Source organism: Mesoplodon mirus (assembly GCF_964341445.2).
Source record: "Mesoplodon mirus genome assembly, chromosome: 13".
Lineage (NCBI taxonomy): Eukaryota > Metazoa > Chordata > Mammalia > Artiodactyla > Ziphiidae > Mesoplodon > Mesoplodon mirus.
The window spans coordinates 1,266,396-1,293,905 of NC_138989.1; the positions used below are offsets into that span (position 1 = coordinate 1,266,396).

Consider the following 27,510-nt stretch of genomic DNA (forward strand, 5'->3'; position numbering starts at 1 on the left):
CTCTCCCCTCTGAAACCAACGCTGGACGGAGAGAGATTCAAACACTCCCTCCCCAGGAGGGGGTCAGGATTGAGAGAGGCTCCGGGCATGGAGCTTGTTTCAGTCGCAGGGAGTCTACCCCCGAGTCAGGCGCCGCACTCCTGGTCTGGCCTAGAACGAGGGGCCAGCCGTCCAGGTCCATCCAGGACAGTCCTGGTTTTCATCCAAATTGAGCGGCCGCCCTCCCAAAGGCCGCTTCCTGGGCCAGGAGGAAGAGGGGAGTCCTGAGACGGCACAGGGGAAAGAAGGCCTGGCCCAGCCGCCAGCATGGGGCCTGGGTCCACCTGCGGCATTTCTGTCATTTTGTTTGTTCGCTCAGCAGACATTTAGTAAGTCAGAACCACGGCGTTGAACAAAGTAGGCCAAATCTTTACACTCTAGTGGAGAGGAAAGACAGCCGACAAAATACAAGCTGAGTATATAAACTGACTATAGAGTGGGTCAGATGGTAGTGGGAGCCATGGAGAAAATAAAGGAGGGAAGGGGTGTGGGTGCGTTTATGGGGAAGGAGGGCTGTTTGCAGTTCCAGGGAGGCGGTCAGAGAGGCACCACTGCAAAGGTGACACTGGAGGCACCTGCGTGTGCAAAGGCCCTGAGGCAGGAGCTGTGGTCCGGGAGGGGCTGGGTCAGGGTGGCTGGAGCGAAGGCGGGGAGGGGAGGTGGAGGGCAGGGACGAGGGGCCTGATCTAGGCCATGGTGAGGACTGGGTTTGTACCCTCACGCTCACTCCCAAGGCCAGGGGATCCACGGGAGGGTTTGGAGACCAGAGGGATCTGGCCTGATGAAGCTTTTCACGGGTCCTGTGGTTGCCGTGTGGAGAACAGACGGGAGGGTGGCCAGTGCAGATGCAGAGGACAGTTAAGAGGTAGAGCGGATGGTGGCTTGCCTGGGGGTCAGAGGGGCTGAGGGGCCGGGCGGGAGGTGAGAGCAGCGTGATGAAGTCTCCGTCTGAGCCACGGGGTGGCCTGCTGTCTGCCTGTGGAGGAGCAGGTCTGGGGTGCTCAGGGGAGCAGTGTGGCCAGCTGAGTTTTCCAAGAGGGGCAAAAGTCCTTGGATCTCACATGGTTTCTCAGCCTGTGGACTGACACTTGTCACCCACTGAGAGGTGGGGTCTGTCCCCTTCCCTTGGGGCCAGTGGGCATGAGACCAGCAGAAGTGACCTGTGGCTTCCGCTCAGCCTCCTGGGACTCCTGCCCTTGGCACTGGCCGCCGCCGGGTAAGGAAGCCCAGGCCAGGCGGGAGCTCCAGAGACAGCCAGCATCACCGCCATGTGGGTGAGGAAGACGCGGCCCTGGTCACCACCTGGCTGCAAGTCCACGACGGCCCCGGGTGAGAACCCAGAAATGGGAGAGGGCAGGTGGGAGTGCTTGCTGTAGCCTCGAGCTTGCCCAGTGCCTTGGGAGGCAGGGGAGCAGGCAGCTGTGCTGGGGGCCATCTGCTTTGGTTTCCTCTCATTTCTCTGGACGCACTGGGACCCTGTCTGGGTCCACCCAGAGAGGGCAGGGGCTGCAGAGCCAGCAGGGGCCCAATGCCCAGCTGGAGTGGGAGGCCCACAGGCACACAGTCGCGAGGGACACCTGGGAGGCGGGAGGACACCGGCCCAGCGCTGGCCTGGTCCCAGAGGCCTGGAGGAAAACCCGCTCACCGTCCTTGGGATCCCAACGAGGGGCACCCGCGCTGCTGTCCCATAATCACACCCCCTCCCCACCCAGGGAGGGCCACAGCAGCTTGTGAGCAGGACCCCCAGAGCAGGAGCATCACGGGTTCACTCCCAGCTCCCCCACCCACTAAATGCCTGAGCTTCAGCAAATCACCGCTCCTCTCGGAGCCTCAATTTCCTCATCTGGAAAATGAAACTAAGCACATTCCCTCCCTTGTGCCTGTCAAGTGCAGAACAGAACCAGTAACTGCACCATCGTGATTATTCTCTAGGGTGAGTCACCCAGAGCCTCCTAACCTCCCATAATTTGCTCCTAGGAAAGGTGGCAGGAGGGGATGAGGTGTGGCTGGAATCTGGGTCTGGCCTCGGTCCCATCCAAGGGGCAGCTGCGGTGCTGGGGGCCCCTCTCCCTGTGTGTTACGGGCTGAATGTTTGTGCCCCCCCGAAGGTCGTATGTTGAAGCTCTAACCCCCAACGTGATGGTACTTGGAAATGAGACCTTGGGAGGTGATACGCTGAGATGAGGTCATGAGGGTGGGGCCCTCATGATGGGCTTAGTGTCCCTATAAGAAGAAGAGACCACATGTGAACACACGGCCAGAAGGTGCCGTCACCAGGAACCCAATCTGCCATCACCGTGGCCTTGGACGTCCAGCCTCCAAGACTGTGAGAAATAAATAACTGCTGTTTAAGCCTGCACTGCGGCCTTTGTTATGACAGCCTGAGCCAAGACCAGAGCCTCAGTTTCCCCACCTGTAAAATGGGAGCTAGAACAGAGACCTTCTGGTCCCAGGGGTCCCCTGTGTAGACGCGTTTTGTATACTTGACACCCATGCACACAGGCATATGAGTGTTTGCCTGCAAGGCCCAGTCATGCTGAGGTCAGCCAGCACCTGGGCCTCCACGGCTGACCTCGCCTGGGGTCTGTGCTCTCACAGGTGTGGTGTGAGCCCTATTCTCCTCCTGAGGGATCTCTCTGGGTCTGTCACCATGGCTGCAGGCTCCCTGGGGGATCCACAGCTTCTCCAAGTAGAGCCAGCACAGCTTGGGGTGAAAATAGAGACTTTTGACTGAAAACCTAAAATTTTACATGAAAGCTCCAGGTGTTTAAATAGTGACTCACCTAAAATTGAAAATGTTATGTGAGCATAATATCTTTCTGTGACATTACTACCAGAGATGCAGGACCGGAATTGAACCACGGGGACACTTAAGGCCGCTGGCATTGAGGGACAGTCTACAGGACAGCCAGCCTGTGACCTTCATGAGGGCCAAGGTCATGGAGGTCAAGGGAAAACCAAGGCTCAGAGAGCATAAAACCTCAGGACAGCTGAGTGTGATGCTGGGTTGGGTCCTGTCAATAAAAGACGTTGCTGGGACAAATGCAGAAACCAAGTGGGGTCTGATGTGTCCTATTATTTCTTGATTTTACAGAGACTTGAGAGAAAGTCCTAGTTTGCAGGAAATACACAGAAAAGTGTCCGGGGTCATCAGTGTGCTCCCAAATAATTTAGGTAAGGAAAAAAAAAAAAGTCTTGTACTCTACCTGCATCTTCTCTGTATATGTGAGACTGTTTCAAGATGTAAAAGCATGTGTATTTATAAACAGATGGGCTCAAGCCAAGTATTTCCATGGGTTTGTTCAGTGCCCAGACCCCTGGTTTGCAGCCCCTGGCGGGAGCAGCTCTTGCTGCTCCTACTTTCACTGCTAATTTGTCCTTTAGGACTGAACACAGAGATGCACCACTTCTGTGTCTACTGTTTACTGCATGTGAGACAGAATTAGTGGGAACGTTTTATAAAATGGTCTTTGGCTTTAACACAAGAGTAAGACCACCACCCACCATGAGAGAGCCTGGGTTCTTGTAGACCCGGTCCACTGCCGGCTCTGACCCACGGGCTGTGTGCCCTTTCCCCAAATACACGAGGGCCTAGGACTGCGCCCCCCCACCCCGTCGCAGGCTGCTGGAAAATGAAGTGGGACCACGCGGGGCCGTCCTTGATGAGCAGAGGTAGCCTGTTCCCCCAGGAGGGACCTTTAGTCCATCTGGTGTGGTCGGACGGGCGGAGACCCTTCCTGGGTCCAGGGACCAGATGGCGAACAGACAGATGTGGGATGGGGCCTGGCCTGGCTCAGTGAGCATGGGGCCTGGCCCGGAGACTGCCTGCCTGGCCGTGGCATCCATGCATCCCGGGACGGGCCCTGAGCCTGCCTCTGCTACCTGGGCATCAGGTCGGGGTGGAGGTGTGCAGCTGCAGGAACCTGAGCCCTCTCCTGAACATGCAAACGTCTGTGCCTCACCCTAGAGCGGGGGGTGGGGTGGTTGATAACTCCCACGATGCAGGGAATGAGTGCCAGCACCTTAGAGCAGTCTACCATCCCCCATGTGGGCTGGCCTTGTGGAAAATCTCCAGGATGCAGGGTCTTCTGCTGAGCGGGCCCATTGCACCCCAGAACGTGTGCACCTGCCCCGCCCCGCCCCCCGGCTGGCCTCTTCCCTCTGATCGCTGCACAACCAACTCCTTCTCCTCTGTTTCGGCTCATTCCCCGGCTCAGGGAGGCCTTTCCGGAGCCCCCTGGAAAGCAGCTGTTCACAAACTTCCCCGTGTATCACACTCACAGAAAGGGGGGAGGGTAACACATGGCCAGCCCCACCCCCAGCCTTCTGATCAGCAGGTAGGGCCAGGCCCGAGAATCTGCATTTCTACCGGCTCTGGGTGATGTGGATGCTGCTGGCTGGGCACCCCGCCTGGAGAACCCCTGCTCCAAAGCGGCCCCTGCAGGGGCTCTTCGCACCCCCCTTATGGCCTGACGCTCACCTCACCTACTCTTCTCTTCCTAACCGACACCATTTTTGCTGCAGGCGTTCACCTGCCCCAGCCCCAGGGAGGGGTGGTGATTCCTCTAGACCAGAGGTTCTCAACCCAGGTGACCCTACCTTTGGGGTTATCTATGGCTGCGACAGGGATGGGCAGGGACCATCCCACCCCCATGTCCACGCACCCCCAGGAGAAGCACTGATCAATCGCTCCCTGCCAGTGAGAGCGGGCAGGCAGACAGGGCTTCTGGGAAAGGTCGCCCTCCCGGGTGAAGGAGGTACCGCTCCCACTCTTTGCCCCTCCGGGTGGGAGAGTGGTGGCTGCCATCCTGGCCTTGGAGCCAGAAGCAGAAGGAGCAATGGGACGGAGCCACCTCCCTGCACTTCCTGTTGGGAGGCCCTCGGGGGCATTCGGGGTAGCAGACAGCGTCCCAGGTGCCTCACCCAACACCTTGTCTCGTTCTGCACGTCCTGCACTGAGCACAGTACCTGCACGTGCAGGTAGTCACTCCATCCATCAGGGAGGTTGGGCGAACGTGCCAGAACCCCAGGTCCTGAGACCTGACCCGGCCCGACCCCTGCCTGCGGGCAGGAGGCTCGTTTCCCTGAGCTGGGCCTCAGCTTGTCCATCTGTGAAATGGGTGTAATGACCCAGGGGTCATGGAGTCGTCAACGAGGCGCTGGGCAGGAAGGTGTTGGTGACCACTGCACAGGCCTTCCTGGAGGCCCCCCACCCCAGAGTGCAGGTGGTCTGGGGCCAGGGCTGCAGAGCCCCTCGAGGCCCCGGAGGACGCCCACGCTCAGACCGCCTGGGCGCGTCAGGGAGCCGAGCCTGAGCCGTTACAAAGCAGAAAGAGATCGTGTTTGTCTGAAACGCGTCACAAGGGAAGCCCACCACGGCCCCAGCTTGGGGGCTCGCCCGTGGAGGCGGCTGCCCTGGTCAGGGCAGCCGGCAGGCCCACTGGGTCCAGGAGAGGAAGCCCCACGGGCGGGCGGAAGCACCAGGGGCGGCTCTGCGGCAGGTGATGGGGAGGGGGTGCCCGTGGGCCTGCGGACCTGATGTAACGCCCCCAGCCCAGCCTACCCCTGGCTCCTCGGTCAATCTCCGTGAGATTCAGTCACTCGCTCGCTGAAAGGACGGCTCCCGGCCCCGACCCGGCCGGGACGTGACGCAATCTCCCCAGCTGGCAGAGGGCAGGCAGGCCAGGCGGGCGCTCCCCCTGCATCCGCGCCCGCGGAGCAGCGCCCTCTGCTGGCCTCTGCCGAGTCGGGGAGGCTGCACCCGGTGGCCTCGGCCCGGGGGCTGGTGGCGCCGTCCCCATCTGCAAGGCGGGGTCCGCTCTGCAGGGACGCTTGGCTCAGGCGCTGGAGGGGCGGGCATCAGTCCTTGCACTTTGTGCCTCTGGGCCGTGGCCCCTTCTGTCCTGTCGCAGGCCAGCGCTGAATGTCACAGCGCCAGGGCCCGGGCCGCTGTCCACAGGAAGCTCAGCAGCGCGGCCAGCAGTGGGCCCGCGGCCCGCGGTGCGGCGGCGGCGATGGAGGTGCAGGAACAGACCTCGTAGGCGTCCTCGGAGCGGCTGTGGTCGCGCTGCCCCGGCCGGGCGTGGGCCCCAGCCTCTCCGTCTGCGCCCTCGGGGTCAGCGGGCGGGTCTCTGCAGACCAGCCAGTCCCGGGCCGTGGACTGCGGGTACCCGGGCGCCACCTCCAGCTCACCGTCCAGCACCTTCCAATACTCCTTGCCGCGGAAGAAGTAGGCGGCACCTGGGAGAGAAGAGGGCAGGCGGCTGAGCTCCGGCCGCTGCAGCACGCGGGATTCGGTGTAGACGGCAGGGGGACGGGATGCAGAGAGCTGCGGGGCCAGCAGGAAGGACAGACGTAGAACGTCTCAGGTGGGAGTCAGAGTCTTGGTCTCAGCCTCCGGGGAGCCCATCTGTGGGCACTCAGAGCATTACAGGCCTGGGAAAGCTCAAGGAGCCGCCTGGAGGCAGGGGGATGGATGAGATGACCTCTGCTTTTTCCCTACTATTTATTTACTGAGGGCCTACTATGTGCCAGGCTGTTCTAGGTACTGGGGACTTGGCTTTGCAAATAGAACAAACGAAACTTCCCGTACGGGTGGAGCTGCCCCTGTGGGAGGGTGCTGTACTTCTCACTGCAGCCAGGGGGCGCTCAAATGACGTTTGGGCGGAGCCCTGAAGCCGGTGGGGAAAGTGTTGGGGGGGCGGGGGACGCACGGCAGATGCAAAGGCCCTGGGTGTGTGTGTGTGTGAGAGCAGGAGGCGAGGCTACTATGGCTGGAGGGGTGACGGGGGCGAGGAAGGGACCCCGAGAGGTGAACAAGCGCCAGAGGGGGCGACCCAGGGGCCCCTCCGGGGGCGGGTGGTGTCTGCGGCGCGGGGGTGGGGGGCGGGGCAGACGCACACATCTGCCCCTGGATCCCCGCTCCCCAGGGGTGGAGGCTGAGGCTGCCCCGGACTCGCCCTTCCCCCGGCGCCCGGCTCACCATCGGACCAGCGCATGGCATCGTCGAGCGTGCTGGGGAGGCCCCTCCACGGGGGGCTCTGGGCGGGGTGGCCAGGGTCCACGCGCCGTGTGTGCTCATCGTAGCGCCAGTACAGCTGGTCCTTAAAGAAATAAGTCTTGTCATTGTGGGCCCAGGAGAAGGCAGCATCGACGCCGCCCGGCGGGAGGCCGAAGTCCGAGATGGGCCGCGGGTATCCTTCCTCTACGTTAGTGTCCTTAAACACCCAGTATCTGTCTCCTGGGGGCGAGAGAAAGAGCCGTGGGCCGGAGCTCGCCCAGCCCGCCGGGCGGGGGCCCCAGCCCTTGCTCCTCCCACAGACGGGCACCCCGATGCGCAGTGCCCACGGCGTAAGTCCCAGGAGGGTTCACCGAGCGCCTGCTGTGCTCCCGGCAGGGGTCCCACACGTGCCAGCCGCCTGGGGACGCGGGGCCAGATGAGGCGGCCACATCACAGCCAGGGGGCAAGACTCCCCCCTCCCACCCCGAGAAGCCACTTCGGTCAGTGGGGCCTTGTCCACTTCTGCTGTGAGGCGGGCTGCGCATGTTCACGGGCAAAGCAGGAAGGGCACTGGGTCAAGGCCCACCGGACCTGCATGTGTGCAGCCTTGTCAGATTACACAGAAGCAGGGCTTTAGAAATCACCGAGAACTTCAAACCTGCATGTAAAGCTTTCGGGAAATGGTGTGACTGAGATCCTTGTTGGGTATATCCTTGACTTTGGGCTCTGGAAACATCCTTAGCTGCTCTGCCGCAGAAGGGCGGGAATTAAATTTGGGTATGTGTTGTCAGGTCCCCCACTCCCACCGGGGTTTAGCAACAAATCAACCCTGTTATTTAGAAAACAAATGAGGGAATTCCCTGGCGGTCCAGTGGTTAGGACTGTGCTTTCACCCTGCAAGCTGCGGCCAAAAAAAACAAAACAAAACAAATGAAAAAAGAAACAAATGAAAACAGAAGATACAAATGAAAAAGAAGCAAAACATTAAAAAAATCTTTGGCTGGACAAAGGACTGGAATAGACATTTCTCCAAGGAAGATATTCAAATGGTCAGTAAGCACACGAGAAGATGCTCAACGTTACCAGTCATCAGGGAAATGCATGTCAAAACCCTAAAGAGATACCACCTCACACCCGGTAGGATGGGCACGATCAAACCGGCCCCCAGAAAACAGCAAGCGTAGGTGAGGATGGGGGGAATTGGGCACTGCTGGTGGGAATGTAAAATGGGAGCGGCTGCTGTGGAAGAAAGTTTGGCAGTTCCTCAAAAAGTTAAACATAGAAACAGTACAGGATCCAGTAACCCCAGCGCTGGGTATATACACAAAGGAATTGAAAGCAAGTCCTCAAAGGGCTATCTGTACACGCTTGTCTACAGCAGCATCATTCACAACAGCTAAGAGGTGGAAGCAACCCAAGTGTCCATCGACAGATGATAAAACGTGGTCCATCCGTACAATGGAACACTACTCAGCCTTAAAAAAGGGAATCCTGACACCTGCTACGTGGATGACCTTGAGGACACTATGCTCAGTGAAATAAGCCAGTCGCAAAAAGACAAATCCTGTGTGGTTCCACGATATGAGGTCCCTAGAGCAGGCAAATCCATGGAGACAGGAAGCAGGCTGGTGGGTGCCGGGGGATGAGGAGGGGGATGGGGAGTTAGTGTTTCATGGGGACAGAATTTCAACTTTACAAGATGAAAAAGCCTTAGAGATGGACGGTGGTGATGGTTGCACACAGTGTGAAAGAACTTAATGCCTCTGAACTCTACACTTAAAAATGGTTGAGACGGTAACTTTTACATTTGTGTGTGTGTGTGTGTGTGTGTGTGTGTTTTACCACAATTAACAATAATTTCTAAACAATCATCTGTCAGAGACTGGCAACAACTGACGGAAATGATAGCACAGCTGCAGACAGGGCCCCGTGCAATCACAACGAGGAGGGCTGTGAGGCTTTCCTCTGAGTGGGCACACACGCGGGGTGACGCTGCCAGGCAAGTGCACAGGCCCCAAGTGCCCACACTGTCTCATATTTCAAGTCTGGAGCTGTGGTTTCTCGTGGGGATCTCCCGATTTTTAAATGTTAAGAAATAATCCAAGTTACTTAGATGCCAGACAGGTCCCCCCACCATGACTGTGGCCGGCCCTTGACATCCAGCCTGGGAGACGGTGATTCCACTGTCAGGGGGCGCGTCAGGGTGAGTGTGGAGGGGTCGAGCCCAAGCACCACACAAGGGAGGCCAGGCTGGAGAGCCTGGGTCAGGGCAGCAGGGTGGCTTCACTCTGGGGAGCTACAGACCCTGCACCCCCAAAACACAGCTGCACGTACACACAGCAGTGCGTGAGACTGAGGAAGGCTCACAGCCCCCAAAGTGCCCACAGAACTGGCAGGGCTCAGTCTCCTGCTGCAGGCGGGGCACCTTGCCTTCTCCCCAGAGACAGCATGCTCCCCAAGGGCAGGAACCACCACCCCAGCCCAGCCCGGGAGCGGGGCTGTTGGGGGTGAAGTGACACCCCTCCTCCAGTGGACCGGTCACCCTGCACTGAGATGGGAGAGCAGTTTCCCCCTGCTCTTAGCCTAAATCCAGCTCCTTCCCACGGCCGCTGGGAGTCGACCTGCACTTCCCACCCCCGCCTCCTCACCCTTCATTCTGATCCAGCCTCATCACCCTCTTCCAGGTTCTTTCAATCAGCAAGATTGTTCCTGCCTCAGGGCCTTTGCACTGGCAGCTCCCTCTGCCTGGTATGCTGTTCCCTCAGGTCTATCTGAAATTAACTCCCTCATTACTCGCAGGTGCTTATTGTGTGTCCCCCGCCCCAGAATGAGGGCAGGGGTTTTCGTGTCTTGCCCACTGTGTGTCTGCAGGGCCTATCACAGTGCAGAGCACATAGCAGGTGCTCAATAACTACAAGTTGGTTGAGTGCACACATGAATGTGATACTCTCTGCTCTGAGCTCTGGACCCACGGAGCAAAGCACAGGACTGGCCTCCTGCGTGGACGCGAGCTTTGGGGGTCCTGGGGAGTGCGGGCTGTGGCCCCCGGTCAGCGATGCCCAGCAGGCACCCAGATGGGGGGGCGCCCACCTTTGAAGAAGACGATCTTGTGGTCACTGGTGCGCTCGTACACGGCATCCACGCTGTCCAGGTGCAGTGGCAGGCCCCGCCAGAAGCGGTGCACCTGTGCCGGCTGCAGTGACACCAGGTGCCGGTCCCGGGTCAGCCGCCAGAAGTACTTGCCTGGGGGGGACACAGGGGGTGGGGCTGCAGGTGGCCGGCCTGGGGCCCAGAGTGGGGTCTGCTCTTCTGTCCAGCGGCTGCTGGACCCCGAGGGGGTTACCTTTGAAGAAGAAGGCCTCGCCTCGGATCTGGGCCACTGCGTCAAAGTGGGCGCTGCATCTGTGGGGCACATCCTTCCTGGGCCTAGGGGCAGAGAGAGGGCCGGGCTGGGAGGCAGCCCCACTCCGAGCTGCCCCGGCGAGCTGGGCTGGGCAAGGCCATGGGGACAAGCATCCCCGAAGGACCCTGCACGCCCGCATCACCGCCTGCAGGCCCAGCGACCGCAGCAGTTTAGTCAAGAGAGAAAAGCAGGTGAAACTGAGCCCCACGCTCGCCATGCAGGATGCAAGATGGATCGCTGAGCGAGCGTCAGGGAGCACTTGGACGAGCAGGCGCTCTCAACGCTGCCAGCGAAGCATCGAGAAGCGAGCTGGGCACGTCCTACAGAAACGCTGAGCGTGCGTGCCGGGAGCCCGGTTCTGAATTTGGAGCTCTATCCACAGACGGTACTCACAGCAACATCATTTGTGACGACCAAAGGTCAGGAACTTAAATGCCCACCGATCCAGGACTTAAAAACAGGGCAGGGCACACATGTACCGCAGTGCAGCTCAGCTCCGAGACCCAGGCATCTTCACAGACCCAGAGGCCTCCACGGGCCCTGGGGCCAGAGCTGAGGCCCAGAGCAGCACAGGAGACGTCCCACTGGGTTCACGCATGTACATCTGCACGCTTGGCTTTCTATACACATGTGGAATCTCTCTAGAAGGTCACGCACACGCACGAATGTTTGCCCCGGGGAGGGGACTGGGAGGTCAGCGGCGAGGACTGACTTTTCACTGTGAGTGCGTTTTGTGCCTCTGGAACCGTGTACTGCTGGCAGGTGTTACTTATGCAATAAATAAATGCAATGAAGAACAATAATAACACAAGTCAGAGCAACACCTGTTGACCTCAGTGGAAATTCACCACATACAGCTGAGGGAGAAAAGCATAAAAACATCCCACGTTTGGAAAACCAAACCTCAAAACAAGCCAAACCACGGAAGCCTAAATACATAGATTTCTGTTTGTATTTTTGTGTTTAGTGTGAGCCTGAAGGTGGCAAGGAGGCGTGCCAGGCTGTGAGGGCAAAGGTGGGAGGGGTGGACGGGGACACCCCTGCAGACTCTGTGGCACTTGTTCCACTGGGGGATAGGGGGGTGAGAGTAGGCAGGCTCTGACTCCTTTCACCACAGGGCTAGACGAATCCAAGGCTGGGCCTTACAAGGCGGACAGCTGCTGCATGGCCTCCAGCACTGCCAGTCCTCCCTTGGGACAGCCACTCCAGGAATCCAGCCTCCGGCACGGGACACAGATGGTGCCCAGCTGAGCCCAGCCTTCGAGTCAGCCCAGCCCAGGCACCAGACCTGAGTCAAGATGCCCGCAGACGATTCCAGCCCCCAGCAGATGTTCCACAACACTGTGTAGCCGACCCCTGACCCCCGACTGTGTCCTGTCCAAGTTCCTGACCCACAGAACCCACGAGCCTAACGACATAGTGGTGGTTTCATGCCACGAGGCAGGGCTGCTTGTTACGCAGCCGTCGATGACTGACTGGGATGAAGGGTGAGAGGAAATCGCACATTTGAAAGTCAAGGCCTCTGCACGGTTCTGGGCTGGAGTGAGTGGGGGTCCCCTCCGCTGTCTGTCCATAAGAAAAGAAACTAACTGTCACTGAGGGCTCAGCTGGCCCAGAAGAGCCACGAGCTCAGGACTCGGAGCTGCTGCTGGGGGCCGCACTGGCCGCAGAGCGGCGACAAGGGGCCCACGGCTTACGGGGTGCTAGAACGATCATCAGGGGGCTCCGGCAGGAGGGGCGGCTCCTCGGACTCTGGGGTGTCCGGCTGTGCCGTTGGGGACACGGACTCCCGCACGCCTGTGGAGACAAGGAGGCTGCATCGGGCCCAGCACACCCGCCTCCCTGCAGACTCCACCACCCTCCCTGGAGCCGCCAGGACGGAGCCGGGGCCATCGGGTAGGTGGCACTGCGTCTTGACTGAGCTGGGCGCCGGGCTGCGGCGGTGAGCAGGGCAGGGGAGACTCCCGTCCCTGGAGCCAGAGCATCGTGATGCATGAGCAGAAGGTACAGGTGCCCCACTGACGTAAAGGAGTGTTTACACCCCGCCCCACCCCCCAGCTCCACTCTTGGGTACAGACCCAAAATAACAGAAAACCGGTGTTCAAACAAAAAGCTGTACATGAATGTGCACAGCAGCATTATTCATAATGGCCAAAAGGTGGAAACAACCCAAATGTCCACCAACGGAAGAATGGATAAATAAAATGATTCAGCTGTCAAAAGGAATGAATTACTGATGCATGCTATGACGGGGATGACCCTGGAAAACACATGCTCAGTGAAAGCAGCCAGACACAAAAGGCCACACATTGTATGATTCCATTTATGTGAAATGCCCAGAAGAGGCAAATCCAGAAAGACAGAAAAGTGACAAGTGTTTGCCGGGGGCGGGGGAGTGGATGGGAAGTGACTGCTAATGGGTGAGGTGGGACGGCGGGGGGGATGGGGGGCGGGATGAGAACGTTCTGGAAGTGGAGAGAAACGGCGGTTGAACAACATTGTGAATGTACCAAATGTCACTGAACAGTTTAGTTTAAAAGGGTAAAAATCGTAAATTTTACTTCAATAAAAGACGTCCACAGACGTCAGAGGGTGGTAAGCGCTGGGGCAACAGTGAAGCGGGGGGGGGGGGTGTCCAGGCGGAGGGGAGAGGCTGCGACGTGGAATGAGGGGAGGCTGGCCTCCAAGGCGAGGCACTCGATCCCAGGCTTTCAGAGGGTAGCTCTGGCCGCTGTGGTAGGGGCAGTCTGGCGTGGGGTCGGGGAGCCCAGCATGGAGTGGGGGGGTGACCGGGGGAGGTTCATCCCCCCTCCTCGCTCTCACAGTTCCCAGGACAGAGCTCCTTCTGCCACATTGTCTGATGTGTCCCCAGCAGAACGGGGCCCGGAGCTGGCCCTGGGTCAGTCCTGGCTCAGCGCTCCCATCTCTCAGTGGGGATGTGGTACCCACTTCACAGGTTGTAAAGACTGGATGACTTAATACATGTAAGTGCTTTGCGTGGTCCCTGGGTCACCATCAATGTCAGCTGTCAAGACCCGAAACCGTCTGGGGACTGGACGTGGGATCTTGCCCGGGGCTCTGAGACGAGCTCCGTGGAGAGGGCAGCGGGGCCCCAGGTCCTAGGGACCCCTGGCGACACAACCCACCTGCTTATTCATTCCACACACACCGCGGGGCAGCCAGCGTGTGCCAGGCAGTCCCAGACGCTGAGCACGCAGCGAACAAGACAGAACCAGCCGTCTTCCATGGGGCTCTGTGCTCTGGGGGTCCCCGGCATTGCTGTCCCCATCCCCGGCTGACCCGTGACGGCTCTGTGGGGAGGACTCACCATACAGCTGCCAGACGCGCACCCTGTCCTCATAGGGGAGCCCGTAGCGCAGCGGGTCACCCACTGGGCCCTGGTAGTACGGCTGCATGATGGAGCGTGTGGCCGCCACGTGGCTCAGCCCGATGGCGTGGCCGAACTCGTGGACAGCCACTGCGAACAGGTCCATGCCGTGGGCATCTGGGGACACAGGAGCCAGTGAGCCCAGGGAGGCACCACCAGCTCCTGCTGGGCCACGGGGACGGGACCCGTGGGGTGGGGTGAGATGAGTCCACCAAGCTGGTTACAGAGGAGGCCCTGGTCCTGACAGACGGGTCCTATGGAGTCACTCAGGGCTTGTCTGCTTCCTAGGAGGCCCTGTGGAGTTCACAAGGGCCTCTCGGGCCCTGGGGGTCTCTTGGTCCCCCTCACGTCCCACGTGCCCCTCACAGCAAAGTTGGCAAACTATTCTGTACAGGCCACATGGTAAGTATTTCAGGGCTTGCTTGCCATCACGATCCCAAGTTACAGGGGTCACCGTAAGCTCCCTCAACCCCACAGCACTGAATAGATGCTCCAGGCCCCACAGGACGGGCCTGGACTCCCATCAAGGTATAAAACCCACAGGTTCTATGGGGCCACTTCTGACTCCTCCAGCTGGGATGGGCTCCCCAGCCTGGGATATAGACTCACCCCACAAGGCCCCCGTCTACCCCGCCCATACCCACAGCCTGTGCCACGCGGCTCCGACCCTCGTCCCGCCTTGAAGCTAGGGGCCTGCGACTCCTTTGGCCAATGGGACTTAGCAGAAGTGATGGCGTGCCTAGGCCTGCAGAGGCCTTACAAGCTTGTACTCCCACTTGGGAGCTGGACCAGGGTGAGGACAAGCCTGGCTCACGGAGTCATGTCCCAGGCCTGCGAGCCCAGCCCGGGTCTGCCAGGTGGGCTGCCCGTGCAGAGACGGCTGGACGCAGAGCTGTCCTCCTGAGCTGGACAGGTGCCCACGGCTTTAGGCAGGGGAGCTGTGGCGGTTTCCTCTTCCTGGGGGGCTGGTGTGGCTCCCTACACCATCCTGGGCTCTGTCAGGGGCTGGGGGTTCTGCGGGGTCCCCGGGGCCACCCCAGCCCGGACGCACCTGAGGAGCGGAACGTCCAGGCCTCGTCATCGTCAAAGTGGGTGTCCCCTGCAGTGTGGTGGTCGCCCGGGAAGAAGGCGTGGGCCACCGCGCCGCCGGGGCCGTCGAAGGGGTAGCGGTCGTTGTGGTCCGCTGTGGAGAAGTCGATCTGGATGTCGGCGGCGCTGCCGGCCACCTCGTGGAAGTTCAGGGGCGTGAGGTCGCTCCAGACCTTGAGCGCGTAGTGCATGAGCGCGCGCACCGTGTCACGGCCCAGGGCCGAGTCCCGCGGGAACGTGCGGACCCTGGGGCAGGCGGGGTCAGAGCCGGGTCGGTCATGGGGACAGGCCCAGCGCCCCCGCCCCAGGCTGGACTGCACTCCCTGGAACAACTTGCCCTGGGGTCGTGGGGGGCAGCGGGGCCCTTATTTGGAAATGGGGGGTTTGCAGACGTAACTGGGGCGGGGATGGAGATGAGCTCATCCCGGAATAGGGTGGCCCTTAAATCCAGTGAGTGTCCTTACAACAGACAGAAGGGGACACGGACACGTGCAGATGGAAGCAGGGATCAGAGCCACGGGCCCAGGGTTGCCGGCAGCACCCGGACGGGGGCTGGGCCGGATTCTCCCTCACAGCCGCCAAGGGACCTGTGGCCCCTGGATCTCAGATTTCTGGCCTCCAGAACCGAGAGGATAAATTCCTGTCTCTTAAGCCCCGGTCTGTGGGTGCTCATTTTGGCCAACGCCCAGACGCCCGGAAAGGCCAGGTCCGGTGGAGCCCCGCCTGCCCACCTCCACGACAGGTTCCTCTTCCTCCACTTGGTCGGGGCCGGAGCCTGGCGCCTCCTTCGAGCCGGGGCTGCAGCTGGGAGGTCAGGGAGGGAACAGCGCGGGGTTCTCATCAGCGCCAGGGTGGCCTCATCTGCAGGGCGGACGGGCAGGCGGGGGTCAGGAGCCAGGCCCAGCGCACGCGCACCCCCAACTGGGGATTCCCAGCAGCTCCCCGAGAGCCGGCACCAAGCTCCCTGCACCAGATCTTGGGGGACGAGGCCCAGGCCTCCACCTATGTCGGGCCCCCCTGCCGGGGTACGTCCACAGACCAGGATGGGGGGCTTTCACAGCATTCACTAATGTACGGCAGGGCCCTGAGCAGTCGGATGGGGCATGGCCCCAACTTGGACCATTGGCCAACATTCCCTGCATCTCACGGGACACACACCCGACCGGTTCTGTGTGTGACACACGTGTCTACTCCTGAGAGGCCTGGGGACAGACATGTTTTGATCAGCTGGCCCTTTGAAGAGTCTTTACAAAATTGGAATTTGTAGCCAAAATGTAAAAAGTGGGGTGCTCACATAAACCCCCCCGATTTCTGGTTTCTCTTGGAAAGCGGGCAGTTTCAACAGCACAGGCCTGGCACCCCAATGGGGCAACTCAACTGGGGCGTGGGTGGCCAGACCCCACTCCGACAGTTGGCCTGCCTGGCCCGTGGCATGGAGTTTGAGACCCCACTGAAAGTGTGGAAAGGGGGTCTGGGTGCGGCTGGTACGCACTCACCCCCTGCTGTGCCCACGGGCGGGGGACGGGGAGGGGGATGACGGAGGGTTCCCATGCGGCGGGAATCCTCCCTCCATCCCAGGACAGCAGGGCAGGCTGGAGGGGGCAGTTAGGAGGAACTGGGCTCAGCTCACCCATCTCCCACTGCACCCTGAGAACTGACCTAGGACGCCAGTGGCCTCCAGGCCTCCGAACCGCTGCATGGCCACGATGGCCGTGGACAGCTCCTCTGGCGTCTGCAGCCGCCCCGTTTCGGGGTCTGCTGGGGGCAGGTAGCCGAACCTGCTCAGCCACTCCTGTGGGCAGAGAGTACAGTGAGGGGTGGATGGGGGGCTCAGCCCCACAGAAGAGCCGCCTGCCTGGGGCCATCACTGCGGGGAGGGGCAGGCCTCTCCCAGCTCTGATCAACACTCCAGCCCCTGCCCAGTAGCCCACAGGGCGTCTCATGCTCCTTCCTTGCCTGAGTGTCTTAATAAACTTGATGCCCCTTAGATGGGCGGGCTTGAGCAGTGCACAACCTGTACGACTGCTCATGGCAGCCTGCCCCACCTCACTGCTCCTGAGGCAGCAAAGTGCCCAGGGGACACTTAGGAAAGTGACAGTTTAAAAGGTTATTTAACGTCGTGAGTGCCCACTTCAGGCCCTGAGCTGGCCGTGAGGCAGCACTTTAGGACCCAAGGTCTGAAACCCACGTGAGAAGGGCAGTGGGCTCCGAACCTGGGTTAGGGATCCGGTCATGAGCTGCATGTGCACAGCAGTTAAGAGCCCAGACTCTGGAGCGAGGCTGCCTGGGTGCACATCCCACCCAGCCCCCTCCTCACTGTGCAACTGAGGCAAGTCACACCCCCTCTGGGCTGTTTCCTCGCCTATGGATGTGAGGATATAAAGGGTTAGAACGTGGAAATGCTCACACCAGCCCTGACACAGGTACCCTCCACATAAAGTGTGTGCTGCCAGCGGACAGCTCTGATGCAAAGTGCCCCGCTGGGGGTCCTCTGAGCCAAACAGGAAGCAGGAATGGGGGGCAACCCTTTATACCACGGACACACATAGAACCCCTTTACCATCTGTGGGGGGACGGGGACAGGGAGGCACCAATGCCATCTGTGGGGACCTCCTGGGGGCTTCTGTTTCTTCAACTGCCACACAGTGCTCATGCCCACTTCCTAAGCAGTGTGACAATCCCATAAAAAGCACTCAGCCGGGCTTCCCTGGTGGCGCAGTGGTTGAGAATCCGCCTGCCAATGCAGGGGACACGGGTTCGAGCCCTGGTCTGGGAAGATCCCACATGCCGCGGAGCAACTAAGCCCGTGTGCCACAACTACTGAGCCCACGTGGCACAACTACTGAGCCTGCACTCTAGAGCCCGTCCATGCTCTGCAACAAGAGAGACCACTGCAGTGAGAGGCCCGCGCACCGCAGCGAAGAGTAGCCCCCCTCGCTACAACTAGAGAAAGTCCGTGCGCAGCAACAAAGACCCAACGCAGCCAAAAAAAAAAAAAAAAGTCCTAAAGGATTAAAAAAAAAAAAAAGCACTCAGTCATATGGACGCAATGCTGGGGGTGGGCTCATCAGCCAGCTTCAGGATGACCCACAGGTGGGTGGAAGGCAGGGTTTTGGAGATTCTCTGAGCTCCACCCCCTCCCAGACCAGGCTTCAAGAAATGCACCGACTTGCAGGTCTATTTTTTTTTTTGGTGGACATTTAAGAAATCCTTGATTCATTTATGCTACCTGCAGGGCCCCCAGAAGCTTGCGCGTTTGCAGCCCCTGCCTGAGGACTCCCCGCCCCGGGGACCTGTCCCCACAGGGGGCCCAGAGGGTGCTCAGTGGGAGGGGGTCTATCCTCCTGGAATTCCCAGGGAACGCAACTGACCAGGAGGGTCCTCAATGATTTGCATATAATTTGCACACACCTGCAGCAGACTAGCTGGATTCTCTCCTTTCCAGGAAACACTGAGTCCTTGCTGGGGTTCTCTCTGTTCCTTTACCTCCTCCCCAACTCCCGAAGGAACCCCCAGAATGCGCAGAACTGGGGGACCCGGGAGACCCCCCTCAGGTCTGGGGGTCCCTCTTAGAGCCAGGCAGGACAGTGAACAGCAACCAAGGGGTGCTCCCGGTGGACACCCGAGTGATATCCTGTGCTCAGACGAGGGGAGCACGAGGGCCGGGCAGGCTCACCCCTGACCCTGGGCTCTGCCCTCTGTGGTATTGAGGCCTCTGCCACCCCTGAGCACCCTTCTTTTGGGAGGACCACCCTTCACATCACTTCAAACACATTTAAATGCATCCCGTCAGCCGTCAACAGGATTTACTGAGTCCCTTGGCTAACCACTGTCTGGGCCCTGGAAATACCCAAGAGAGCATTCCAGGTGACAGATGTGTGTTTGTATCCCCTTTGCTGTACTAACAGAAACTAACATGACATTGTAAATCAACTATACTCCAATAAAAATTATTTTAAAAAACGTGTACTTGTGGCTACACATTTTGGGGGAAAGTTTTACACATGCTTTAAGGTTTTGATTCTGCCGTTTTCTTTCTGAAAGTCAGAAAATACACACACACGTTTTGCAGCTCTTTGTTAAGATTGCAGGACTGAGCTACAGAGCCTGGAGGCACCCAGCGCCACGAGGAATCCCTTGGGAGTGTCCTCAGGCCATACACGATGCTGGGTGAGGGTGCCATCCCCACTCTCCTCACCAGGTAATGGTCCACCCAGGCAAGTGCCTTTCCCCACCCAGGCCAGGTGCTTTGGGTGGGCAGGGGCTGAGACAGCCTGGGGGGACCACCCATCTCCCGGCTGTCCCCTTCCAGGCTGGGAGAACAGCTGGGTGTCTGATCGTAGCAGACCCCTGCTCCGAGCCCTCGTGGGGCTCCACGGGGCTCACAGAGGAGCTGCGCCCTCTGGGGCTGGGCAGCCTGGCCAGGAGGCCACGCACACCTTTGGGCTTCAGGCCTCAAGAGCACTTCAGGTGGTTTGGAAACGTTTGCTAACATTGCAAAGCAGGAGGTTTCAGCTACAGGTCTGAGTGGCTGGCTCTGTGTCAACCTGCATAACAAGGGCAGAGCTGAGGGCCTGTGCCGGCCTGGGACAAGCACTGCTCTGACCACGGCCAGCAGCTGCTGGCGCCTGCCCGGGCCCTGGGCACTGCAGCTTGCAGCCCCTGCTGCGTGCAAGAGCGCAAGAATGGGACCAGATCTGAGGGGCTGGCGGGGGGGAGGGGCTCCCTCCCCTCTTTCCCCGCAGGCTTGGGCTCAGACATCCCACCTGCCCCCAGCGCAGCTCCCTTCCCCATCACAAAGCCGGTCCCCTCTCTTCACACCCCTGGCCCACCTCCTCCCCGTGGACCCCCAGTGGTGGTGGCTTCTGTGTCGATTCCTGGACAGCTCTCTGGGGGAAATCCTCAGGAGGTGTCTGACAACAGGACGAGCCCCTGGTGGGTTTGCTGGGGGGATGCTGCTGGCAGCCACCGGCCCTCAGGTGATGCATGGATCAGGGGGGCCTGAAGAGCCCATGGGGACCCTAGCCCAGCCCTGAGCCATCCTGTTCTCCTGCCTTCGGTGGAAACACAAGTGTCCCCAACAAGAAGCCCCCATCCCTGCTGGGAAGGAACAGTCAGCCCTAGAGCCCTGGGAGGGAGGGGGCGTCTCGGACAGCCCCTTTCTCTCTCCCTTTCTCTCTCCCTCTCGCCCTGCCAGCTTGTTCCCCACTTCAGGGGAGACAAGCAAATTCCCAAAGGGCCGGGGTTTTGTTTTTTTTCCTGGTAGTACGTACACGCTGGAACATCACAGAGGAACCAGGCTGAGAACCCGTCCTCAGGGCCGGGGTCCTTGCATGGGGCAAAGGCTGACAAAAGCCCCGCCTCAGCTGCCCTGGAGCCTGTGCAGCGCCGATCCCTGCACCCACCACAGTGGTGCCTGCATCAGGACGGCCCCTGGGGTGGGGGCCCAGATCTCTTGCCCCCCAGCTGTCCCCAGCCCTGCCCCTTGCCTCCCAGTACCCTACAGAGACTGTGGGTCGCCTGGGCCAGCCCCCTCCTGTGCTCATCCACTGGTCCTCCCTTCACTGTCACCACGGCTACCGTGTCTCCAGGGCAACGAGGCTGTGTGGGCAGAGGGTGAACTTTCCAGAAGGCTGAGGGGAGGGGGGGAGGGGGGAGCAAGGGGAGCCCCAAACCTGCAGGGGCTGCCCCGCCTTGGAGAATCCCTAACAGCCAAGGACATGCTCTCACCCTCCTCCCCGCAAGGACCCCCGTGAGCTGAGCCAGTACTGCAGATGGGGAAACTGAGGCCCAGAGAGGTGGGTGTCCTGCCCAAGGCACTGGCAGGAAGTGGGGCGCCGGCCCCTCCCGCAAACGCAGTCACCTACCATCCCTCCCGTGGCTTTCCCATTCCCCCTGCCCAGCCCCCGCCTGCTCTTGTTTTTCTCTGTATCGTTTATTGCTGGTTGACACAACGTGCGTTTGTTCACAGCGTTAACGCTGTTGAGCGATGTTTAACGCACACACCACAAAACTCCCCTCCTGACCTCGGCAAAGCCACAGGCAAGTGGGCCATCGCCGCCACCGAGTGGCCCCGCATTCACGTCTTCGGTGGCCCCTCCGCCCAGCAGGTCAGCCATCAAGTGCAAGCACCCAGGGGGCGCAGCAAACCGACCTTCCACAGACGGGGGGACCCGCGGGCGAGGGAAGGCCGCGCCGTGATGTGCTTTACGGTGCCGGTGCCGGTGCCCCCGCAGGTCCTTCCCACAGCCCCAGGCCTGGCCACTGCTCCCACAGTGTCCCTGGCCACACCTGTAAGTGGGGAAGTGAGGGCTCGCCGGACGTGCTGGCCGTGAGAGCAGGACTGGAGTGAAGCCAGCCGGGACCCCGGGACGCCTGTCGGCTCGCCGATGCCCCGTGAGCGGCCTGTGTCTGGCCGGGACAGTGGGGACGGACGGCTGAACTGTCGGCGCCCCCCTTCGCCCCCCATCTCTAACTGGACTCCGCCAGCCTCGTTTGTAGGGGGTATGGAGAGCGGGTGTCATCAGCCCCACGGCACAGATGAGGAAATGGAGGCCCAGGGCAGTGCAGACACCGTCACAGCATTGGGGGAGTGGAGGTGGGTGGGCAGTGGCTTTAGAGCACCCACCCCCAGACCCGAATAATAACAGACCCTTCAGCACCCACTGCGTGCCGCCAGCTCTGCATCTTCACCCACTCATTCCTCAGCACCCACGAAGGTGGTGTCACCATCACCTCCACGTGCAGCTGTGGAAATGGCTCGCGGTCACAGGGCGCAGCTCTGGCTCAAGTCTGTGTCTGACCCGCTTGGCCGTCAGGGCGCGAAAGACCCAGAGACAAAGGAGTTGGTGGCCCCCCGGCAAGGTGGGTCTTCCTCCAGGGGCTGCTGGCGGTTGGGATGACGCCTTGCCCCAGCATCTTCCCCAGGGGGATGCTCCCAGAACCCCCTCTGACGGTCCACTCATCCATCCGACACCCTCACCGAGGGATCCCTGTGCCAGGTGCCAGGGGACAGGGTAGGTCTGGGGAGACACCGTCCTGCTGTCTACCCAGGAGGAACAGTCTCACGCAAAAAGCCAAAGATAAACACGTGATAAGTGTCACAGATGATAAATGATTAGTGATCCTAATGGCCAGCGATTATTGAGCGCTGCTCAATTACTCACAGCACCCACAGGGGAAAGCTGTGAGAACAGGGGTCTGTGGGGTTCAGTTCACGCTTGGCACACAGTAGGTGCTCAATAGAGAACTACTGAAATGATCTTATAGGTGGGCGCTATTATTATGACCATTTTACAGGTGAGAAAACTGTGGTGCAGAGAGGTCAGGACACTTGCCCACGGTCACACAGCCAGACAGTGCAGAGCTGGGAGGGGAACCCAGGCTATCTGGCTTCAGGGCCTATTCCCAGGACCGCTGTGCTATGAGGGGAAGTGAGACAGGGTGGAGGGGCTCCTTAAATGGGTGCTCGGGGGGGTGGCACCTGAAGGATGAGAAGGAGCTGGCCAGATGATGAGCCGAGGTGAGAATTCATGGCAGTGGGAACAGCTAGTGCAAAGGCCCTGTGGCAGGAACCAGCCTTGGAAGTTCAGGGAGCAGAAAGGAACTGGTAGGACTGGGGTACAGAGGGAAGAGAGGATGGAGGAGTGGGCAGGCGGGCCAGGTAAAGGGGGGAAGTGGGTTCCGCATCCTGCCCAGGCCACTGTCCATCCCTCCTGAGAGCTGGACAGTGCCTGGGAGGGACACAGCAGGCTATCGGCTAGCCTGTGACAGACGCACCCGTCACCCTTCCCGTGCTCAGCATAGGCCCTGCACCCAGAGCATCTCACTGGAAGCTCCAAGCCACCATTAACCAAGAGGCAAAAACCACACGCACGCAAAGCACCCTCGGAAACCCTCAGGAGGGCACTGCATCAGGCAGCTCCCTGGTGAGCCCTCAAGCCCTTGTCCCTGTTCCCACACGCCCTCCTCAGAACACGAAGGCAGCTTACTTCCTGCAGACGCTGTGGTGAGAGATCCAGGGGCATCACCCAGGGAACGTCCTCACTGCCCCGTTCTCATGGCCCCACTTTACAGACAAGGAGACTGAGGCCCAACACTCAGATCCCAGGCTGTGAGCAGCAGCCTGGGATCCACACCCAGAGGCTGGTCCCAGAGCCCCTTGAAAGAGCAACATTTCCTCAGCTGCCAGGCTGGTCGCCAGCCCATTTAGTCAGCATCCACAGTCCCGGGGCTCAGACCACAAGCGGCCAGTGCGGTCCTGCCCACGCCACAGGCCCCCTCGAAAGCACCACAAAGACTTCTCAGTCATCCAGACGCCCAAGGCCATGAGTGTCTGGGAAATGAACTCACTTGTTGACAACGTGCCTCCAGGGTCTGGGAGGGGCCCAGCTGGGTCCTAGGACCGTCATCACATTTAAATTCAAGCTCTGGGAGGGGAACTGGGAGCCGAGGCTCCCCTCTTGCCGGCTCAGTGAGACCATCCCTGGTCCCCTTGGTTGGGTTCCCTGACCGCTGCAGAGAGGGATGTTCCTGGCCCCAAGCCAGGTCTGATACGGGTCCTGAGTGCACCGAGGTGCCAGAGGCTTGCTGGGGTGCTGGCACTGAGCAGCGGGGACCCAGAGGCGACTGGCTGAGGCCAGGGTGACGGCCACCCCCGCCACCCCCCTCCCTACCCCCTGGAGGGGGACATGTGCTCACAGGAGCTCCAGCCCCTGCCCAGCCCCCTGGGCCGCTGAGGGCCCTGCTTATTCCCGGCCACCCTCACATACTCTCAGTCACAAACCACTGTCACTGTCTGGGTGTTCTGATCAAAAGACCTGCCAACACGCGTGGTACAAGGCACAAGAGTTCACAGACTTTGTTGCCGGGATAGAAACCTGAGAACAAACTGTAGAGGATGGTGGCAGATCTGCCAACATACGATACGTTACGTGCACGCCTGTCACCTGGGCTCCCCCAGGGCCGGGTCCCTCACGTACTCACGTCGCAGTAAGTGGGCGTCCTGGCAGCTCCTGGCCACGGCGAACTATTAGGAACAGCCTGCACGTCCGTGCGGGGCTCTGGCTAATGGATGTGACATCCGTGCAGTGAAATGCGATGCGTGGAAAGAATGAACCAGGAGGACCTGACGTTCCAGCGTGGACCGTTCTCCAGGACACATTGGGAAGTGAAAACAGCAGGGCACGCAGCAGTGGACAGCAGGTTGTCATCCGCAGAAATAAGGGACCGAGGTCCCCATGCCCTTTTCCGTGCCCAGACAACCTCTGGAAGGATCCTCAGGAAATGAGGGAGACAACGACCCCTGCGGACCCTTCTGTACGGCCTGAATATTTTGCTGTGGGTATCACCTACTCAGAAATAAAGTAATGAAAACGGGCCCAGAAGGACTTGCGGCTCAGTCGACAACCCCAGGAGGGCACGGGGCTCTTTTGTCCTGCTCGCCGAAGCCTGAAAGACCACCGTTGGACCGGCGTGGCAGGCCTCAATCCGGTGCTTTGTTCTCCTCTGAGGCTCGGGCGGGCTGGGCTGGGGAGCCCCCTCCCGGGGACAGCCAGCGCACAAGAGACCCGCTGGGCACGGCTCTGTCTGGCAGAAGCTGGGTCACACTTACAAAGGGGCCCTTCTCCTCACTGGCAGCCCTAGACCTGAATATCCAGAGTCACTGGGCCCCTGGGGGCAGCCTGCAGAGCGGGGTGGAGAGGAGTCCTCCCTCCTCCCGGCAAATCCCTGCTGGTCTCCCAGCCTTCCTGCACCTCCGGGTCTGACGCGCTGAGGTGTCATTCCCCCGAAGGCCACCAGAGACCGCCCTCGGCCCGCAAGTCGGGGGCAGCAGGCAGGAAGGTCTCTCTCACTCGGGCTGGAGGGGGCCTGGCCTTCCCCGGGTTGGGGGGTCTCTCTGGGCAGCGGCAGCATCCTCTGCTCTTTACGCGCCGGGTCGGATACCAGGGCCCTGCCGTCTCTGGGGCTCCAGGCTGGGGAGCCACGTCCCCTGGAACCCAGGAGAGCAGGGAGAGGGCGGCGAGAAACTTCAGAACAGCACTGGACGAGATGCACGCACTTGGCTGGGCCAGGAGCTCCACGCCCTGCGTGTGCGGGCCCGACCCCCAGGAACCCTCCCGCGAGGCCCCTCACAGCTGGAAGGTGGGAACCTAGTTCTACTACCACCCAGCCCAGACGTAGAGACTTGATGCCCTCAGAGCGTGCGCCCCGGGAGGGGGTCCAGGACACCCCAGGGCCCGGAGGAGGTGGGCAAAGGCACCCCGATTTCAGAGCAGTTTGGCTGGGAGGAAGCGGCGCTGGGGACCCTCTGGCGTCTGGATGCAGACGGCAGGGACTGTGGTTGTTCCCCCCCAGGCGGCTGCAGGGGTTGCGGCAGCTGGGCGGGGGTGGCCGAGTCCTGCCAACCACGGGGCTGCGGATGCCGCCCAAACGCCTGCACTGGCCTGAAAGCCACCTGGAGCTCGAGAATGCCACTGGCCTGGGAGAGGAGCCTTATCAGCACCCCTTTAGGAGACTGCCGGGGGCCGGGGGCGGGGGCAGGGAGCCAAGGTCCCCGGCCCTGTCCCTTCATCTGTGCAAGTGAGGGCAACTGCAGGGGCGGAAGCCTCAGAAGGAATCTGCTGAATCCACCGCCCTGCTCTCGCCCTCGCCTGGCCTCCCGGGGCCTGGGGGTGGTGAGACCCACAAAGTCTGATCTAAATCTTCCAGGTCCCAAAGAGGAGGCTCCAAGCCTGGCGGGCCGAACGGGGGAGGGGTTGTGGGAAGAAGACACTGCGCAGTCCCCCAGTATGGTTTCCAAGCCAGTGGGACAGCTGATACTGGTGGGGGGGGGGGCGCAGGAGAAGGCTGGACGGCTACATCCGAGCCTGGGAATGGGAGGGGGACTCCACCAGGCTCAGGACAGGGACAAGGGTGGCAAGGCAGGGCTGGCCACCCTGGGGGTGGAAGGGGACAGGGACTAGGGCCAAGATCCATGCCCAGCAGGGGGCTGGGAGGCCGGCTCCCTTGCTCCCCGACATCTTCAACATCCTCAACGGAGCAAACTCGAAACCACCGACTTTCCGGGGCGCCCACACTCAGCAGCCCTGTCTTTTTCTCGGTTGTGGGTGCGCACCCCTCCCCCCGCCACTCCCACGGGGAACGCACTCGGGACCGCCCTGCTCTGGGCGGCTGCGACTGCTGTCCCACCCGCCTCAGGGGCCCCTTTGGGGCTGCACGGAGCCGGAAACGGGGCTGGGGCCAGGTGAGCCCCCAACCTCCGCGGGCTCCGGCGACTGCGGCGGGCTCCGAGCGCACGGAGCCCGGGAGGGACCCGCCGCCTCTTTCCCAGACCCGGGTGCGCGCGCGTAAGACACTCAGACTGTGACCCAGCCTCAGCCTTCCTGCCCAGGAAATGGGTGCAGGGCGTCCGAGTTCCCGCAGGCACCGAGGCGCCCCGATGGGGTCTCCCCGGCCCGCGGGAGCCCCGCATCCCGGCCGCGCACTCACCACTCCCAGGCTGAGGTCCTCGGCTCGGGGCGCGGGTGCGGCGCAGCCCCCACGGGTGGCCAGCGCGAGTAGAAGCAGCGGCAGCGGCGGGACCCGGGCCCGGGGAGGCGGCGGGCCGGGCCCCCGGGCGGCGCGGCGCCGCATCGCGCTCATAGGGCGGACGGCGCGGCGGTGGCAGTCCCCGCGCCTGTGCGCCCCGCGCCCGCGCTCCCCGAGCCCGCGCCAGGCTGCCTGCCCAACCGAGCCCCGCGCCGCCTCCCAGCGACGGGGCGGGGCATACTAATATATGTTAATGAACGCCGCCGGCGCTCCCTCCCCCCGCCTTAAAGGGCCCGCGCCCCGCTCCCGCCAGAGTCCCGCGCCCCCTGGAGGATGCTCAGACCTCACCCACGCCCCGCCCGGCGAGTCCACACGGGGACCTTGGCTGCGGCGGCCCGAAGGAAGACACTTCCTGTGTGTCCCCAGACGGCCCCGGGGCGGCGGAGGCATGCAGGCGGGGGCACAGTCCGGGGCTCTGTGCCGGCCCCCAGGGAACGGACCCCGCCTCCCGCCCGACCGCGCGTACGTGGACCCCGCGCCAAGCACGGTTTCACGGTCAGGGCTGGGGACCCGGAGCGGCAGCCGCAGCGCGTCCGGCGGACGCTTGGGGGAGCCTTTGCACCGTGGTAGGAGGGAGGTGGGGTCGGGTGGCGGTTGAGGTGGGAGAGTGGGAGGGGTCGGGGTAGGGGTGGGAGCAGGGAGGGGCTGGGGGCGTGCGAGGAGCCGGGCTGCAGCGGGGCTGGGGGTGGGAGCTCGGGAGGGACTGCGGGAGGGGGTGGGGTGAGAGACTAAGAGGGGCGCGGGCGGCGGCCCTGACTCTGGTGGGGTCTGGGCGCAGCTGGGAGTCAGCGAGGGCCGTGGGTCTGTGGTCGCTGTGGGTTTGGGGAGGAGAATGTAAATGGGTGACGTCTGTTGGGAGGTCAGTGCGTGCCCGGCACAAGCTCAGAACCTGCCATATATAATCGTTCACTTCTCACAACATCTTTCGTGATAGAAACTATCATTCCCATTTTTCAAATGAGGAAACTGAGGCCCAGAGAAATTAAATAACTTGTGGGAGGT

At 61.2% G+C, this 27,510-nt stretch overlaps 1 protein-coding gene across 2 annotated transcripts; it reads right to left on the reverse strand.

The window, feature by feature from the left end:
• Positions 1-5,224: 5,224 nt before the first annotated feature.
• On the reverse strand, positions 5,225-26,618 carry MMP17 (matrix metallopeptidase 17). 2 transcript variants are annotated; one of them, XM_082640620.1, is made up of 10 exons: positions 26,410-26,618; positions 16,579-16,711; positions 15,651-15,780; positions 14,882-15,165; positions 13,771-13,947; positions 12,140-12,239; positions 10,383-10,465; positions 10,130-10,282; positions 7,022-7,279; positions 5,225-6,279 (listed from the first exon to the last, which is right to left on the reverse strand). In XM_082640620.1, the coding sequence occupies exons 1-10, from the start codon at positions 26,560-26,562 to the stop codon at positions 5,966-5,968; spliced, it is 1,785 nt and encodes a 594-aa protein (XP_082496746.1). In that variant the 5' UTR covers positions 26,563-26,618; the 3' UTR covers positions 5,225-5,965. The 2 variants fall into 2 exon arrangements, with proteins under 2 accessions (XP_082496746.1, XP_082496747.1); XM_082640621.1 differs by lacking the exon at positions 26,410-26,618 and having other exon boundaries at positions 16,550-16,624.
• Between the last annotated feature and the right edge of the window lie 892 nt (positions 26,619-27,510).